The sequence below is a fragment of the Hyperolius riggenbachi genome, chromosome 6, assembly GCF_040937935.1.
Source record: "Hyperolius riggenbachi isolate aHypRig1 chromosome 6, aHypRig1.pri, whole genome shotgun sequence".
In the NCBI taxonomy this organism is placed as follows: Eukaryota; Metazoa; Chordata; class Amphibia; order Anura; family Hyperoliidae; genus Hyperolius; species Hyperolius riggenbachi.
In genome coordinates, this window is record NC_090651.1 from 221,588,012 (window position 1) to 221,608,238 (window position 20,227).

At 46.1% G+C, this 20,227-nt stretch overlaps 1 protein-coding gene across 1 annotated transcript in view; it reads right to left on the reverse strand.

The window, feature by feature from the left end:
- The window catches only part of LOC137522655 (membrane-spanning 4-domains subfamily A member 4A-like), a 117,508-nt gene that overhangs the window by 54,886 nt on the left and 42,395 nt on the right, over window positions 1-20,227 (reverse strand). Inside the window, exon 4 of the mRNA XM_068242727.1 lies at window positions 12,675-12,731. Within this exon, the coding sequence (XP_068098828.1) occupies window positions 12,675-12,731 (57 nt within the window). The remainder of the gene's footprint in view (window positions 1-12,674; window positions 12,732-20,227) is intronic.

Below are 20,227 nucleotides of genomic sequence, written 5' to 3' on the forward strand. Positions count from 1 at the left end.
CACTGCCATTGATGTGGAGGAAGATCTGCCATTGATGTGGAGCAAGGTATGTTTGCCGTTCGTTTTTCCTTTCAGCCCAGAGTGCATTACCCGTATACCCAATATAAGGAGTATAGCAGAAACTCCTAATACTGGCCATACATGTAATGATTGCAGAGACCCTAAAATGCCAGGACAGACTTCACAAATGACCCCATTTTGGAAAGAGGACACCCTAAAGTATTATGTGAGGTGCACGGTGAGTTCATAGAAGATTTTAGTTTTTGTCACAAGTTAGCAGAATTTTTTTTTTATTTTTTTTTGTAACAAAGTGTCATTTTCCGTTTACTTGTGACAAAAAATAAAATTTTCAATGACCTCACCATTACCCTCATGGAATACCTTGTTGTGTATTCTTACCAAAATGGGGTCATTTGTGGGGTTTGTTAACTGTCCTGGCAAGTGGGCGGGGTGCTAAATTGTGAGCACCCCTGTAAAGCCTAAAGGTACTCATTGGACTCTGGGCTCCTTAGCGCAGTTAGGGTGCAAAAAAGTGCCACACATGTGGTATCGCCGTACTCGGGAGAAGTAGTACAATGTGTTTTGGGGTGTATTTTTACACATACCCATGCTGGGTGGGAGAAATACCTCTGTAAATGACAATCTTTTGATTTTTTTTACACACAATTGTCCATTTACAGAGTTATTTCTCCCACCCAGCATGGGTATATGTAAAAATACACCCCAAAACACATTGTACTACTTCTCCCGAGTACGGCGATACCACATGTGTGGCACTTTTTTGCACCCTAACTGCGCTAAAGGGCCCAAAGTCCAATGAGTACCTTTAGGATTTCACAGGTCATTTTGCGGAATTTGATTTCCAGACTACTCCTCACGGTTTAGGGCCCCTAAAATGCCAGGGCAGTATAGGAACCCCACAAATGACCACATTCTAGAAAGAAGACACCCCAAGGTATTCCGTTAGGAGTATGGTGAGTTCATAGAAGATTTTATTTTTTGTCACAAGTTAGTGGAAAATGACACTTTGTGAAAAAAACAATAAAAATCAATTTTCCGCTAACTTTTGACAAAAAATAAAATCTTCTATGAACTCACCATACTCCTAACGGAATACCTTGGGGTGTCTTCTTTCTAAAATGGGGTCATTTGTGGGGTTCCTATACTGCCCTGGCATTTTAGGGGCCCTAAACCGTGAGGAGTAGTCTGGAAATCAAATTCCGCAAAATGACCTGTGAAATCCTAAAGGTACTCATTGGACTTTGGGCCCTTTAGCGCAGTTAGGATGCAAAAAAAGTGCCACACATGTGGTATTGCCGTACTCGGGAGAAGTAGTACAATGTGTTTTGGGGTGTATTTTTACACATACCCATGCTGGGTGGGAGAAATACCTCTGTAAATGACAATCTTTTGATTTTGTTACACACAATTGTCCATTTACAGAGTTATTTCTCCCACCCAGCATGGGTATGTGTAAAAATACACCCCAAAACACATTGTACTACTTCTCCCGAGTACGGCAATACCACATGTGTGGCACTTTTTTGCACCCTAACTGTGCTAAAGGGCCCAAAGTCCAATGAGTACCTTTAGGATTTCACAGGTCATTTTGCAGAATTTGATTTCGAGACTACTCCTCACGGTTTAGGGCCCCTAAAATGCCAGGGCAGTATAGGAACCCCACAAATGACCCCATTTTAGAAAGAAGACACCCCAAGGTATTCCGTTAGGAGTATGGTGAGTTCATAGAAGATTTTATTTTTCGTCACAAGTTAGTGGAAAATGACACTTTGTGAAAAAAAACAAAAAAAATCAATTTTCCGCTAACTTTTGACAAAAAATAAAATCTTCTATGAACTCACCATACTCCTAACGGAATACCTTGGGGAGTCTTCTTTCTAAAATGGGGTCATTTGTGGGGTTCCTATACTGCCCTGGCATTTTAGGGGCCCTAAACCGTGAGGAGTAGTCTGGAAATCAAATTCCGCAGAATGACCTGTGAAATCCTAAAGGTACTCATTGGACTTTGGGCCCTTTAGCGCTGTTAGGGTGCAAAAAAGTGCCACACATGTGATATCGCCGTACTCAGGAGAAGTAGTATAATGTGTTTTGGGGTGTATTTGTACACATACCCATGCTGGGTTGGAGAAATCTCTCTGTAAATGGACAATTGTGTGTAAAAAAAAAATCAAAAGATTGTCATTTACAGAGATATTTCTCCCACCCAGCATGGGTATGTGTAAAAATACACCCCAAAACACATTATACTACTTCTCCTGAGTACGGCAATACCACATGTGTGGCACTTTTTTGCAGCCTAACTGCGCTAAGGGGTCCAAAGTCCAATGAGCACCTTTAGGCTTTACAGGGGTGCTTACAATTTAGCACCCCCCAAAATGTCAGGACAGTAAACACACCCCACAAATGACCCCATTTTGGAAAGTAGACCCTTCAAGGTATTCAGAGAGGGGCATGGTGAGTCCGTGGCAGATTTCATTTTTTTTTGTCGCAAGTTAGAAGAAATGGAAACTTTTTTTTTTTGTCACAAAGTGTCATTTTCCGCTTACTTGTGACAAAAAATAATATCTTCTATGAACTCACTATGCCTCTCAGTGAATACTTTGGGATGTCTTTTTTCCAAAATAGGGTCATTTGGGGGGTATTTATACTATCCTGGAATTCTAGCCCCTCATGAAACATGACAGGGGGTCAGAAAAGTCATAGATGCTTGAAAATGGGAAAATTCACTTTTTGCACCATAGTTTGTAAACGCTATAACTTTTACCCAAACCAATAAATATACGCTGAATGGGTTTTTTTTTATCAAAAACATGTTTGTCCACATTTTTCGCACTGCATGTATACAGAAATTTTACTTTATTTGAAAACTGTCAGCACAGAAAGTTAAAAAAATCATTTTTTTGCCAAAATTCATGTCTTTTTTGATGAATATAATAAAAAGTAAAAATCGCAGGAGCAATCAAATAGCACCAAAAGAAAGCTTTATTAGTGACAAGAAAAGGAGCCAAAATTCATTTAGGTGGTAGGTTGTATGAGCGAGCAATAAACCGTGAAAGCTGCAGTGGTCTGAATGGAAAAAAAGTGGCCGGTCCTTAAGGGGTAGAAAGCCCTAGGTCCTCAAGTGGTTAAACACGTTTAGTGGCTGAACAAATGTAATTAGTACACTGGCATTACCTATTTGCAGCAAGGGAGCCACGTCAGAAGAAACATTTACTGACGCTGATTTAGACAATACAATTAGGCTGTAGGAGGCAGCTAAATCAGCTGTTTGGATGGCATTATATTTCCCCCTTGAGACATTAGAAATAGGATCCTCCACCTTGTAACTGCACTCTCGTGCATTTCTTCAGCTCATGTGAGCCACGTGACGTCACCGCACTTCACAGATCCTAATGCTGCCTGCCGAGGCCCCTTTACAGCTGCTGGCAAGGACACGGACACCTATTGGCTGGATGTAGTGGCTGGATGGTGTAATGGTTAAGGGCTCTGCCTCTGACGCAGGAGACCTGGGTTCGAATCTCGGCTCTGCCTGTTCAGTAAGCCAGCACCTATTCAGTAGGAGACCTTAGGCAAGTCTCCCTAACACTGCTACTGCCTATAGAGCGCGTCCTAGTGGCTGCAGCTCTGGCGCTTTGAGTCCGCCAGGAGAAAAGCGCAATATAAATGTTATTTATCTTGTCTATCTTATCTTATCTATTGCTGTCCATTGCTGTGGTTACCAGCTTTCAGCTCTGCGCAGGATTGTGGCGGCTGCACCGAGCAGACACGAGTTGTAGCTGTGTCCTGCTAGCATCTAACATTACGATTAAAGTTGTTGTTTTATTCACGAGGCAAGCATTCTTAGAAGGAAAGCAGTAAAAATTTAACTCTTTCCTTCTAAGAATGCTTGCCTCGTGAATAAAACAACAACTTTAATCGTAATATTAGATGCTAGCAGGACACAGCTACAACTTGTGTCTGCTCGGTGCTGCCGCCACAATCCTGCGCAGAGCTGAAAGCTGGTAACCACAGCAACGGACAGCAATAGGTGTCCGTGTCCTTGCCAGCAGCGGTGAAGGGGCCTCGGCAGGTAGCATTAGGATCTGTGAATTGCAGTGACATCACTCGGCTCACATGAGCTGAAGAACTGCACGAGAGTGCAGTTACAAGGTGGAGGATCCTATTTCTAACGTCTCAAGGGGGAAATATAATGCCATCCCAAACAGCTGATTTAGCTGCCTCCTACAGCATAATGGTATTGTCTAAATCGGCGTCAGTAAATGTTTCTTCTGACGTGGCTCCCTTGCTGCAAATAGGTAATGCCAGTGTACTAATTACTAATTTGTTCAGCCACTAAACGTGTTTAAAGTATTACTCCACTTGTACATAACTTATATGTAATGAAGTAAAAAGGACTATTTTCGCAATACTGCCCCTTTAAACTTGTTTTTTTCTAAAATTCATAGTTTTAGTTGTTCCCAACCTCAAAATTGTGTTAAATGTCAGGTCAAACTTTATCATATCATTCTTGCTATTCCCCAAGTGCTCCTGAATCTACACTATTGAAAGATTATGTGGTGTATCTAGCTGTGTTTGCCCTGGTGAAGTTAACTAACATTTTGAGTCAGTTTTTCTTCAGGCTTGTGTATATACAGATTATAGGACTTGTATGAATTTGTTAATGGGCATACATATATTGAAACATGGATATTTGTCTGTCTACGCAATTATACATGATGAACACAAATGTAACAACATATATTGAATCAAAGAAGTGATCTTCAATTACTCTCCCTGAAGAAGCTGAATCCAGCCATTTATTAAAGGACCACTATCTTGAAAAATTGTAAAATTTAAAATACATGTAAACACATACAAAAAAAAAAGTATAGTTCTTCCAGAGTACAATGAGCTATAAATTACTTTTCTCCTTTGTTTCTGTCACTTACAGTAGTAAGATAAATAAAGAAAACCCTAAAAACTCCCATGAGGAGGTGGGCTAGTTCAAAACCTGTCAGTTTTGTCAGTTTTCTATTACCTACTGTAGGTAGGATGTTGGAGAAAAATAATTTATAGCACATTTTACTCTGAGAGAAAAGTACTTATCATTTATGTGTTTTCATTTACGTTAAATTTTACAATTTTTTTTGAAAGTGGTCCTTTAACCACTTGAGGACCTAGGGCTTTCTACCCCTTAAGGACCGGCCACTTTTTTTCCATTCAGACCACTGCAGCTTTCACGGTTTATTGCTCGCTCATACAACCTACCACCTAAATGAATTTTGGCTCCTTTTCTTGTCACTAATAAAGCTTTCTTTTGGTGCTATTTAATTGCTCCTGCGATTTTTACTTTTTATTATATTCAGCAAAAAAGACATGAATTTTGGCAAAAAAATGATTTTTTTAACTTTCTGTGCTGACAGTTTTCAAATAAAGTAAAATTTCTGTATACATGCAGCGCGAAAAATGTGGACAAACATGTTTTTGATTAAAAAAACCCCATTCAGCGTATATTTATTGGTTTGGGTAAAAGTTATGGCGTTTACAAACTATGGTGCAAAAAGTGAATTTTCCCATTTTCAAGCATCTATGACTTTTCTGACCCCCTGTCATGTTTCATGAGGGGCTAGAATTCCAGGATAGTATAAATACCCCCCAAATGACCCCATTTTGGAAAGAAGACATCCCAAAGTATTCACTGAGAGGCATAGTGAGTTCATAGAAGATATTATTTTTTGTCACAAGTAAGCGGAAAATGACACTTTGTGAGAAAAAAAAAAAAAAAAAAAGTTTCCATTTCTTCTAACTTGCACCCAAAAAAAATGAAATCTGCCACAGACTCACCATACCCCTCTCTGAATACCTTGAAGGGTCTACTTTCCAAAATGGGGTCATTTGTGGGGTGTGTTTACTGTCCTGACATTTTGGGGGGTGCTAAATTGTAAGCACCCCTGTAAAGCCTAAAGGTGCTCATTGGACTTTGGACCCCTTAGCGCAGTTAGGCTGCAAAAAAGTGCCACACATGTGGTATTGCCGTACTCAGGAGAAGTAGTATAATGTGTTTTGGGGTGTATTTTTACACATACCCATGCTGGGTGGGAGAAATATCTCTGTAAATGACAATTTGTTAATTTTTTTTACACACAATTGTCCATTTACAGAGATATTTCTCCCACTCAGCATGGGTATGTGTAAAAATACACCACAAAACACATTATACTACTTCTCCTGAGTACGGCGATACCACATGTGTGGCACTTTTTTGCACCCTAACTGCGCTAAAGGGCCCAAAGTCCAATGAGTACCTTTAGGATTTCACAGGTCATTTTGAGAAATTTCGTTTCAAGACTACTCCTCACGGTTTAGGGCCCCTAAAATGCCAGGGCAGTATAGGGACCCCACAAATGACCCCATTTTAGAAAGAAGACACCCCAAGGTATTCCGTTAGGAGTATGGTGAGTTCATAGAAGATTTTTTTTTTGTCAAAAGTTAGCGGAAAATTGATTTTTATTGTTTTTTTTCACAAAGTGTCATTTTCCACTAACTTGTGACAAAAAATAAAATCTTCTATGAACTCACCATACTCCTAACGGAATACCTTGGGGTGTCTTCTTTCTAAAATGGGGTCATTTGTGGGGTTCCTATACTGTCCTGGCATTTTAGGGGCCCTAAACCGTGAGGAGTAGTCTGGAAACGAAATTCCGCAAAATGACCTGTGAAATCCTAAAGGTGCTCATTGGACTTTGGGCCCTTTAGCGCAGTTAGGGTGCAAAAAAGTGCCACACATGTGGTATCGCCGTACTCGGGAGAAGTAGTACAATGTGTTTTGGGGTGTATTTTTACACATACCCATGCTGGGTGGGAGAAATACCTCTGTAAAGGGCAATCTTTTGATTTTTTTACACACAATTGTCCATTTACAGAGGTATTTCTCCCACCCAGCATGGGTATGTGTAAAAATACACCCCAAAACACATTGTACTACTTCTCCCGAGTACGGCAATACCGCATGTGTGGCACTTTTTTGCACCCTAACTGCGCTAAAGGGCCCAAAGTCCAATGAGTACCTTTAGGATTTCACAGGTCATTTTGCGGAATTTGATTTCCAGACTACTCCTCACGGTTTAGGGCCCCTAAAATGCCAGGGCAGTATAGGAACCCCACAAATGACCCCATTTTAGAAAGAAGACACCCCAAGGTATTCCGTTAGGAGTATGGTGAGTTCATAGAAGTTTTTATTTTTTTGTCACAAGTTAGCGGAAATTGATTTTAATTGTTTTTTTCACAAAGTGTCATTTTCCGCTAACTTGTGACAAAAAATAAAATCTTCTATGAACTCACCATACTCCTAACGGAACACCTTGGGGTGTCTTCTTTCTAAAATGGGGTCATTTGTGGGGTTCCTATACTGCCCTGGCATTTTAGGGGCCCTAAACCGTGAGGAGTAGTCTGGAAATCAAATTCCGCAAAATGACCTGTGAAATCCTAAAGGTACTCATTGGACTTTGGGCCCTTTAGCGCAGTTAGGGTGCAAAAAAGTGCCACACATGTGGTATTGCCGTACTCGGGAGAAGTAGTACAATGTGTTTTGGGGTGTATTTTTACACATACCCATGCTGGGTGGGAGAAATACCTCTGTAAATGGACAATTGTGTGTAAAAAAATCAAAAGATTGCCATTTACAGAGGTATTTCTCCCACCCAGCATGGGTATGTGTAAAAATACACCCCAAAACACATTGTACTACTTCTCCCGAGTATGGCGATACCACATGTGTGGCACTTTTTTGCACCCTAACTGCGCTAAGGGGCCCAGAGTCCAATGAGTACCTTTAGGCTTTACAGGGATGATCACAATTTAGCACCCCGCCCACTTGCCAGGACAGTTAACAAACCCCACAAATGACCCCATTTTGGAAAGAATACACAACAAGGTATTCCATGAGGGTTATGGTGAGGTCATTGAAAATCTTATTTTTTGTCACAAGTAAACGGAAAATGACACTTTGTTAGAAAAAAAAATAAAAAAAAAATTCTGCTAACTTGTGACAAAAACTAAAATCTTTTATGAACTCACCGTGCACCTCACATAATACTTTAGGGTGTCCTCTTTCCAAAATGGGGTCATTTGTGAAGTCTGTCCTGGCATTTTAGGGTCTCTGCAATCATTACATGTATGGCCAGTATTAGGAGTTTCTGCTATACTCCTTATATTGGGTATACGGGTAATGCACTCTGGGCTGAAAGGAAAAATGAACGGCAAACATACCTTGCTCCACATCAATGGCAGATCTTCCTCCACATCAATGGCAGTGATAACCTCAGGAGAGAGACACCCCGTGCCACCCTGCACTCAGGGTGAGCCACCAACTTATGTGACTGGGCCTCAGAACTTTAGTATACAGCATTATGCCTGTAGGATACAGCAATATGCCTGCCAATAGAGATGACTCTGTGTGGCATTAAAGCATCATCATAGGCCCAAATCACATATAAACCGGGGGTGTCCACACTCAAGGGAAATTCAAACATGCCGTCTTATATCGCCAACCCAGGACAGATCAGCAATATCAAGCATGGAAACCGATCCTTCTTGCCACTTTTATGCTTACCCGTTTGGTTTTCAAGCTTATCTCTCCTCTCCCTGCGACAATGTGCGAAAGACCACTGAGTGTGTGCCTACTCCTGTGTCTGGAGTTCCCTAGGTTCTAATAGTGTACCTGCTCGTGGTACCTCTCAAAACACGGCCCTACACATAGGCCAGGCTGGTCAGGACAGCGGGGACAATAATAAACGGTGTCAGTCCTTGTTCCAGCCCTGCTGCAGACACGGCAACGTTTTCTTCGGATGCGTTGACCTGGGGCACACGGAAGCTGATAGGCGTAATGCCTTCCATGCAGTCGGCTAGTTGCATCTGGGGGGGGGGGGGGGGGGGCCTGGCACCTCCTGGATACAGGATGTCCAGAACGATCTGTTCCTGAAATTGAAGGAAAGATCCAGTTCTCCCAGCCTTACTGTAGAGAACAAAGCTGTTGTAAACTGCCAATTGAATCAGATAAAAAGACACTTTCTTATACCAGCGTCTTGTTTTCCGGGAAATTAAATAGGGCGCTAACCTCTGGTCATTGAAGTCCACCCCTCCCATGTTGACATTATATTCGTGGACGACAAGGGGCTTTTCAATGACCTTAGTTGCCCGTTGAATTTGGACTGTCGTGTCTGTGTGAATGGTGGACAGAAAGTAAACGTCCCTCTTGTCCCTCCATTTCACCGCGAGCAGGTCTTCAGTACGCAAGGCGGCCCTCTGCCCCCGTTGAAGTCTGGTGGTAACGAGCCGTTGGGGGAAGCCCTGGCGACTAGGCCGCGCAGTGCCACAGCATCGGATTCCTTCTAACTTTAAGTGCTGAAAGAGGGCCACACTTGTGTAATAATTGTCCACAAAAAGATGGTACCCCTTCTGGAACAAGGGTGACACCAAGTCCCACACAACCTTTCCACTGCTCCCCAGGTAGTCAGGGCATCCGACCGGCTCCAATTTTGAGTCTTTTCCCTCATAGACCCTAAAACGACATGTATAGCCTGTGGCCCTTTCACAGAGCTTATACAGTTTCACCCCATACCGGGCGCGCTTGCTTGGGATGTACTGTTTGATGCCAAGGCGCCCGGTAAAGCGTAAGAGGGACTCGTCTACGCAGATGTTCTGTTCAGGGATATAAGCATCTGCAAATGTTGATGACAGGTGGTCTATGAGGGGCCGAATTTTGTGGAGCCGGTCATAAGCAGGGTGGCCCTTTTCATGACAGGTTTTGTCGTCGTTGAAGTGCAGGAAGTGCAGGATGGACTCAAATCGTGTCCTGGACATGGCAGCAGGGTACAAGGGAACATGATTTACTGGGTTCGTAGACCAATACGACCGCAGTACATTCTGTTTCATTAGTCCCAAGTGAAGGATAAGGGCCAAAAAGATTTTAATGTCGGAAACTTGGACTGGTTTCCACCCGAAAGGCTGGGCATACATGCTCTCCGGGTGCTCGGTGATGAATTGTGTGGCTTTACGGTTGGTCTCAACCACAATTAAGTCCAGGAGAACCTGGGTGATGAACAGCTGCAAAAAGTCTAGGGCCGTTCCTAGATGAGCTGTCGCCACCTGGACTCCAGACTGGGCGGTGAAAGGGGGCACTACGGGTGCGGCGGAATCAGGGGATTGCCAATCTGGTTGTGCCAGCACCTCTGGGAGTCTATGGGTACTACGGGCCCGTCTTCTTATTGGTGGCTGCGATGGGGGTACTACTGCACTTGCCACCGTACCAGTTTCAACTTCCATGCTGACGCTCACCACTTCGCCAGGGTCTACGGAAGCACTGGCACTAAGTCCAGGAGATGCTGCGCTGCTGGTGCCTGCCTCACCAAGAAAACTATCATCAGCGCTAGCACCACCCTGCTGCCCTTGAGGCAGATCCTGCGCCACCTGCGGTCTAACGACTTGGGGTCTGGTACGCCTGGCTCTAGCCGGGACCATAGCCTCGTCATCACTTTCGGTCAAGGAACCACTGCTTTCTACAGGTTCAAATTCGGACCCGGAAGATTCGACGGATGATTCTTCCCAAAAGAACTCATCCGACTGGTCCATGTACCTGTATACCTCGTCATCGGAAAGCCCCCTTCTTGCCATTGTGGATTACTAAATTTATGGGGGTTTCCTCCGAGACTACCCAGAAAAAAAGAGCACCTACCTAGCAAAAAGGGAGTATTTGAGAGGTATTGGGGTTGGTGGGAAGTGGGGTCTCAGAGGCAATCAAACAATCACGGGACAATCAAATACAATTACAGCACAATCGAATCCAATCACAGCACAATCAAATCTGATGCACTCGGAAGGTGATGGGGGGAGGGTGGGATTGGGTGTGGCGGGAAGTGGGGTCTCAGGCAATCAAACAATCACGGGGCAATCGAAGTCGATCACGGGACAATCAAATACAATTACAGCACAATCGACTCCAATCACAGCACAAGCAAATCTGATGCACTCGGAAGGTGGTGGGGGGGGGAGGGTGGGGTTGGGTGTGGTGGGGGGGAGGGTGGGGTTGGGTGTGGTGGGAAGTGGGGTCTCAGGCAATCAAACAATCACGAGGCAATCGAAGCCGATCACGGGACAATCAAATACAATTACAGCACAATCGAATACAAGCGCAGCACAAGCAAATCTGATGCACTCGGAAGGTGATGGGGGGAGGGTGGGATTGGGTGTGGCGGGAAGTGGGGTCTCAGGCAATCAAACAATCACGGGGCAATCGAAGTCGATCACGGGACAATCAAATACAATTACAGCACAATCGACTCCAATCACAGCACAAGCAAATCTGATGCACTCGGAAGGTGGTGGGGGGGGGGGGAGGGGGGGGTTGGGTGTGGTGGGGGGGAGGGTGGGGTTGGGTGTGGTGGGAAGTGGGGTCTCAGGCAATCAAACAATCACGGGGCAATCGAAGCCGATCACGGGACAATCAAATACAATTACAGCACAATCGAATACAAGCGCAGCACAATCGAATACAAGCGCAGCACAGTCAAATACAATGCACTTGGACGGTGATTAGGGGGGGGGGGTCTGAGGGCGATTTGAGGGGGTGGGGGGTTGATCAGGAGCCTGCACAGGGCAGACTGAGTCCTGATCTGATGAGAGGCAGACACAGGGGGTTACTGACCGCAGATCAGTTAGTGATCGCTGGGGAGGACAGATGTAAACAAAGAGCAGGGGATGTAATCAGGCGGGGGGTATGAGGGCAATCGAGGGCCTGGGCAGGTGATCGGTTACCCCCGCGGGGCAGTTAGGGTCTGCTCTGATGGGTGGGGGTGCTAAGGGGTGATGGACAGGTGATAGACAGGTGATCAGAGGGGGATCAGAGGGGGATCAGGGGATAAGGTAGCTGTATACAGATGTATACAGTATACAGGGGGGTAGTCTGGGATGGGGTCTGGGGGTGATCTAAAGGTAGGGGGGGGGGGATCAGGGGTGATTAGGTGGCAGTTAGGGACCTAAACTAAAGGGCAGCGTCGCTAGTTAGTGGCAGGTGGGGGGGGGTGGGGGTTTTGCAGGGGTGCAAGGGTGCTGGCAGGGGTCTGCTGGGGTGATCAGGGGGGGGGTATGAAGGCTGGGGTGGGAGATCAGGGACTCTGAGCAAAAAAAACCAATGTGTGCTGGATACTCACAAAGTGGTTCCTCCTCGCTGGTGGTCTCTGCAACAATGAGACCACGAGGCGAGGAGGAAGCACGTATAAGGCACTTTGTTTACCTAACAAAGTGCCTTATACTCCCTGATTGGCTCGTTCTGCGGATTCCTCCACTCGCCGGCTCTGCTAAGTGGCCGGCGAGCGGAGACAAAATGCCCATGTAACGATCCCGGGCGGAGGATCGCGTCACGGATGACGCGATCGCTCCGCCCATGCCCTTAGAAGGACCGCCGCCTCTGTGGGTGAGCCGGTCCTTCAGGGCTTCACTTCCCGGCCGCCTCTGTGCGTTAGGCGGTCGGGAAGTGGTTAATGTATAAGAGGCGATATAAAAGCCCTGTCACATAAGCAATTGTGTTAAATTAATGACAGGGTTGCTTTAAAGTAATATACTGAATATAACTTTTTTTTATAATGCCCCTAATTAGTAATTTTGTCATGAAGTCTTACCTTTCCTACAGTAGGCAGGATGGAAGCAGACACTGAAACCGATCCACAAATGATGTACTGCAGGTGAAATGGAAAAAAATAAACTACAAAATAGTTATAATTACTTATAATTTCAATTATTGATTTATGTGTTATATGTGCCAGCAAGAAAGACTATCAGTGAAATTCAGACTGTGTGCAGCATTGGGGATTTCAGTCATTAGCAGTATCTCTTTACCATATATCAGAAGCTGACATGTTTTCAAAATGTCCATTAAAATACAATACTGAAAAGTCTGTTTTAACGTGGAGATGGACTTTAAGAGGCTGTACGATACCAACCTATAAAGCCCCATACACCAGCTCAACAGAAGTTGAGAAAGAAACAACTTTACAAATAACTACGATTAAAAAAGTTGGAAAGATACGTCTTTGTGTGCAAACAACTACTTGACGGACAACTTCACGAACAACTACAAATTTACATATTGTTACTCAACTGGTAAATGACTAATATGTTTAGTAATGGAAGTCATTGAAAAGTCATAGCAGACTTCTGTACACATTGCCGTGTTGGACATAGCTTCTCTCAGTTTGTTTGCCAAGTCAATGCATCAGTTGTTGGTCGCCTCTTATCAGTGATAACGCCTTGACAAATGTTGTGCAACTTCTTCAAGTTGTTTGATAATTGTGCATTTAAAAAACTTTTGTTGAGCATGTGTATGAGCCTTAAGCATTTAAAGCGGAACTGTAAAGTGTTTTTAAACACATTGTTTCACTTGCCTGGGGCTTCCCCAAGCCCCCAGCAGCCATCCTGTCCCGCGCCGGTCCTGCTCGAGCTGCCGTTCTCCCCCCTACAGCTACTTTCGGTTTCGCTGCCAGGCCACTGCGCCTGTGCGGCTCTGGCCATGTGTATCCTTTCTTCGCGTCCCCTGGTATTGCAGAGGGGAACGCAATGAACAGATACGCTTGGCAGGGCTGCGCTGGCATCAACTTAGAAATCGACGGCATGGCGGCGGGAGAACGGAGGCTTGGGCAGGACCGACGCGGGACAGGATGGCTGATGGGGACTTGGGGAAGCACCTGGTAAGTGAAACAATGTTTTTAAAAACACTTCACAGTTCCGCTTTAAATTATCTTGGGTGATCCTAAGATCTTTATAATACTAACTAACCTCCCCTGTTTAAGAAGTTGAATAAGGACCTGATGTAAGCACCTCTATCAGGACATGTCTTTTTTTCAAAAAAAAAAAAAAAGGATGTTATTACTGAGAATACTGTATTTTTCAGATTATTGTTATTACTGATTAATAAAACACCAACATGTACCGTGGTGCTGATCACTGCCTGTTGAGATAAATAGCAGACATATAACACAATTACAAAAGAATTGCATGCAATTTATTTGGGATTACAAGCACCCAAGAATGAAATCCAAAATGATGACCTCCCCTATACACAAGATGGCGCCGGGTGAGGTCGCCACGGCCACAGGGCTCCGGTCTTTTTCTCTCCCCTTCCCCTAACTCCCCCTCTGGCAATCTCCCGACCACCTTCACCCACCTGGGGATGATGCAGGGGCCACGAAGGTGCCTCGCGGGCTGCTGGAGGATCGGGAGGTAGCGTGCTGCGGGGTGAGGATCGCCTGCCCGGGGAATCACTGTTGCCAGGGGAGCCGGGACACCGCTCTGGAGCCAGGGGATGCCGCACGTACCACGCAGTGCCGCGCCGCACCACACCACCTTCACGCTGCATAGGTCCACCTCTCCTGCCGGGGACCACACGGAGAGGGGTAGCGGCGGCTCCACACTGCCCTCGGTCGCTCTTGCATGTCGGGGGCTGCCGCCTGGGAAGAAGCCGCCACGTGCTCCCGCCGCCACCACCAGCTGACCAGGGCCGCCACCGGAGACCTCCCCCAGAGACCTCCCCATCACCAGACGTCTGCAGCCCAGGACTGCTGGGGTTGCCGGTCCCCCACCCCTCCACCACGGGTCGCTCAGGGGCCTAGGGACAAGCAAGGGCACATGGGACACCCTCCACGTGCAGAGGAGGCCTGACTGCAGCAGCTCCCTCAGTCACCATGGGAACGACCACGCTGCCACCGTGTGAATGGAGGGCCTGTTTCTGCTCCTCGCAGCCACAGGGAAGGTATGCTGCCCCTGGCCTGTCCACCACTGCTGCCCAGCCAGGATGCCCCCCCCCCCCCGGCCCTATGTCCACCAATGCTGCCCAGCCGAGGTACCCCCCGGCCTCATGTCCGCCACTGCTGCCCAGCCTGGGTGGCCCCAGGCCCCACATCCACCACTGCTGCCCAGCCTGGGTGGCCCCAGGCCCCACGTCCACCACTGCTGCCCAGCAAAGGTGCCCCCTGGCACCACAGGGCCCCACTGTGTCTGCACCCTCATCAACCAGCTGTGCGGACTCTGAAATTAGGAGCAATTCTCCTCGAGCAACCTGGCTCAAGTGATCTCTGCTGTCTGCCTCCATCATGATCCCCCCCCAGCATCCTCTCTACTTTCCGTGGACAATCGGTAGAACCTGTCTAGTTGGGAGCGCGTCGCTGTGTAGCGTCCAGTGCCGAAAATGGCAGCGCTCATATCAGCTCTCAGGCTGCTCCTCCAGTCCCACTCTTTTTCTGTTCCTGCTATCAGTGTATTGCTATGTTTTGTATTACGTTAATTGTACGTGTATGCTGTAATGCTCTGTTTGTATTATGTTATCTGTACGTGTATGCTGTAATGCTCTGTTTTTGCTTTGATTTTGCTTTTGTTTATACGTTTGTACCATGCTTAACTGTATACGACGCTCTGCTTAAATGTACGCACAAACTGTAATGTTGTCCTATGTATGCTTGTCCCACGTCTACGTATGTACCATGCTTAATCGTGCTATTTTCTTGTTTTTCACCAACGACCCTGTATGCGCCAAAACCAATTCCGGGTACAATCCACCGTTGTACTTGGCGAAATAAATTCTGATTCTGATTCTGATCTCGTTGTGGGATTAATGTTGCCAAATTTAAGGCGCAGTATAAATTGCCTCTGCTGTCTCAGCTTGCAGGAGTTAATGCTGGTAAATACGCACCGTTATGGGTAGCCCCTGAATGTTGTTTGCTTCACCCATGGACGTGGCAAAGCGCTATGTGGTCTAAACGTAATAACATTCATGGAATGATTTATCTCCTTTGCCCACATGCCGAGACTGAGGAAGGCTACTGGATTTAAATACAACTTTCAATCTAAGCAAAGTGGCATGATTGAAATTTTAAATAACTCTGACTTCACCCCTGGAGCAGATGTGCCTGCCTTTGGTTGGTGAACTTCAGGGGGGTATGTATTGTCGCATCGCCGGTGAGTTAGACGCCAGAAGAGCCAAAATGACGGCATTCCCTGCTGCCGCAAAAACTCCCCGGTGGATTGAAAAGTTGGTAATTTTTTCGCTCTTCTTAAATTAGTAAATATGATCAATATTGCACAGGAATTCACTATGGCCCAGAAAGAACTCTTCAGAACAATACAAGTATTTCACTTTCTGAAATCAACACACCTTCCAGATGTTGATGTTTCCTACACCCCCTTTGAGACATGGTGTAAGAATGATCCCCTGCAAAGGGGCCTTATATGATTCCTCTACCAGGCCTTAACTACTACTGATCATCAGACCCATCTGGGCTTTATTTTACTTTGGGAATCTGCTAAACAACGGAGTTTGTCTGAAGAAAGGTGGACCCACTGTAGTTCCAATTTAGCGAAAGGCAGTATGTATTATTCAATGATAGAGACTTTGTTTAGGTTACATCACTCTCATATGACTCCTGTGAAGATAAACCAAATCGATTTTAATAATTTCATCTTATGCTTTTGGGGTGTGGCCAGGTAAGCAATTTATGACATACTTGGTGGTTATGTCCAGGTGTACATTCTTCTGGTCTGCATTGCATGCCTGACTATTAAGTATTATTCCTGTTGTTACTTTTTTTATCCTATGGTTTATTTATTGGGGAACAAACCAAAAGATGTTCCTTACCACTTACATAGATTCATCCAAATTGTTGCATCTTTGGCTAGATGTCACTTGGCTAGGCACCGGAGGTCCTCTTATCTCTCTCAGTTAACAGTGTTTGACAGTTAAACCAATGTTATGACTTCAGCTTTTTTACTAACTTGTCAGACAAACTTGTACGTTTTCAGGACACACTTGGTCACATTGGATTGCTGAGCTTAAAGTGAACCGAGCACCTTTTTTTCACTCAGGACATTTTTATAGCACATGAAAAATGTATGCCGACTATCTGTTTCATTATTAAAATAAACTTTAATTTTACCTTGTATTTTACATTCAAAGTTGTTAAATTGGCCTGTTTGAGCAGGCCTGCCGACCGTCCCCATCCGCAGAGAGTTCAGGAACCTCTAATTGTTTTATTGAGCTAATTACCAAGAGGTAAACAATGCCTTTCATCCACAAAGGGGGTGAATAATTAGGAGTGTGTCTTCAAAGCCAGGGTGTGTGTGAATGTGTCAAGATAGCATCTCTGACTTCTGTAAATAAGGAATGTGAGAAGGGGAGAGGGGAACATGGCAGCTTCTATGTCAGGAGGGATTCCAATGAAAGAGAATGTGGTCAGTTCCCTTTAATGATCTAGGATCTTAGGCCCCTCCTGCAATTTACATAGGGGTTTTACAAATAGGCAAGAAGCAGTTCAGATAGGAGTTCCAGGAGAATTTTTATTGTCTGCGCTAGCGACTAGCCACTTTTGTCCCCCGTGTGTACTCAGCATAAGAGTACGTGATCAGCACTTGACATTCACATACTACTCCATTATGGCCCATACTCACGAGCTACTGATGTAGCTTGTCGCCAGCACACGGGAGCGTGTGCGCGACAGTCCGGCGACAGCTCGTCGTCAGGTCCCTGCGCATACACACTGCGGAAGAGGGATCAGTGATGCGACGGAAGCTGTCGCCGACGTTCCTCCCACCCCACCGGAAACTCAGTGCACTAGCTATTAGGTTGCTGACGCTAGTCCGCATACACACGCGGACTAGTGTTGGGCGAACAGTGTTCGCCACTGTTCGGGTTCTGCAGAACATCACCCTGTTCGGGTGATGTTCGAGTTCGGCCGAACACCTGACGGTGCTCGGCCAAACCGTTCGGCCATATGGCCGAACTAAGAGCGCATGGCCGAACGTTCCCCGAACGTTCGGCTAGCGCTGTGATTGGCCGAACGGGTCACGTGGTTCGGACCCGAACGCGCTTTGATTGGCCGAACGGTCACGTGGTTCGGGTAAATAAATACCCGAACCACGTCATATCTCCGCCATTTGTCTGTGGGTTTAGCTTTGGGTAGGCAGGCAGGGTAGTTCGCGCTCCAGCCACGCTAGCCAGGGTCCCCCCTGTCATTGTGTCACTGCTGGGAACAGTAGTACACCGCTTGCTCAGCCACACTATATAGCATTCTGTTTACTGCCACTCTGTGTACCTCGCTCAGCCACACTATATAGCATTCTGTTTACTGCCACTCTGTGTCTGCTGGGAATAGTAGTACACCGCTTGCTCAGCCACACTATATAGCATTCTGTTTACTGCCACTCTGTGTACCTCGCTCAGCCACACTATATAGCATTCTGTTTACTGCCACTCTGTGTCTGCTGGGAATAGTGGTACACCGCTCGCTCAGCCACACTATATAGCATTCTGTTCACTGTTCTGTGTCTGCTTGGAATAGTGGTACACCGCTCGCTCAGCCACACTATATAGCATTCTGTTTACTGTTCTGTGTCTGCTGGGAATAGTGGTACACCGCTCGCTCAGCCACACTATATAGCATTCTGTTTACTGTTCTGTGTCTGCTGGGAATAGTGGTACACCGCTCGCTCAGCCACACTATATAGCATTCTGTGCACTGTTCTGTGTCTGCTGGGAATAGTGGTACACCGCTCGCTCAGCCACACTATATAGCATTCTGTTCACTGTTCTGTGTCTGCTGGGAATAGTGGTACACCGCTCGCTCAGCCACACTATATAGCATTCTGTTTACTGTTCTGTGTCTGCTGGGAATAGTGGTACACCGCTCGCTCATCCACACTATATAGCATTCTGTTCACTGTTCTGTGTCTGCTGGGAATAGTGGTACACCGCCCGCTCAGCCACACTATATAGCATTCTGTTCACTGTTCTGTGTCTGCTGGGAATAGTGGTACACCGCTCGCTCAGCCACACTATATAGCATTCTGTTCACTGTTCTGTGTCTGCTGGGAACAGTAGTACACCGCTCGCTCAGCCAGAGTATATAGCATTGTGTTTACTGCCACTCTGTGTACACCGCTCAGCCAGACTATATACCATTGTTTACTGACACTCTGTGTACACCGCTCAGCCAGACTATATACCATTGTTTACTGACACTCTGTGTACACCGCTCAGCCAGACTATATACCATTGTTTACTGCCACTCTGATTCTGCTGGGAACAGTAGTACACCGCTCGCTCAGCCAGACTATATAGCATTGTGTTTACTGCCACTCTGTGTACACCGCTCAGCCACACTATATACCATTGTTTACTGACACTCTGTGTACACCGCTCAGCCAGACTATATACCATTGTTTACTGAAACTCTGTGTACACCGCTCAGCCAGACTATATACCATTGTTTACTGCCACTCTGATTCTGCTGGGAACAGTAGTACACCGCTCGCTCAGCCAGACTATATACCATTGTTTACTGACACTATATAGCAGACTATATAGCATTGTGTGTACACCGCTCAGCCAGACTATATACCATTGTTTACTGACACTCTGTGTACACCGCTCAGCCAGACTATATACCATTGTTTACTGCCACTCTGATTCTGCTGGGAACAGTAGTACACCGCTCGCTCAGCCAGACTATATACCATTGTTTACTGACACTCTGTGTACACCGCTCAGCCAGACTATATACCATTGTTTACTGCCACTCTGATTCTGCTGGGAACAGTAGTACACCGCTCGCTCAGCCAGACTATATAGCATTGTGTTTACTGCCACTCTGTGTACACCGCTCAGCCACACTATATAGCATTGCGTACTCTGCCAGTCAGTGTGTATATTGCTGGGATCAGTAATACTCCACTCACCGTCAACCACTATATGAGCTCAACATGAGTTCCCCAGAGACCTCCGCTGTGAGCAGCACTCCCAACAACAGCAACAGCCAACGCCCCACGCAAGCTATAACATCCACCCCAGCAGCCAGTGGTCAGCAGCAGCCCTCCCCGGAGGAGAACGTTGTGTCCATCAGTCCGTCGCCAGAGCGATTAATGAGGGCTGCCATTGAGGAGATGATGGGGCCTGATGTGGAGGAGGAGGTCTGGCTCAGGCCAGCATCCCAAGTTAATGTTGAGGACGATGAGGGGTCTGTGTCTGGGGATGTTGGGGTGGCAGAGGTGGTGGGTGGGTCAGACTCAGGAGAAGAGTTGTATGATGAGGATGATGATCGGGACCATCTGTATGTGCCTCAGAGTCCGACCCCGGAAAACATGTTGTATCGTGTGTTTAGGTACTAAAATCTGCGTTCCCTCCCAGTAGTGT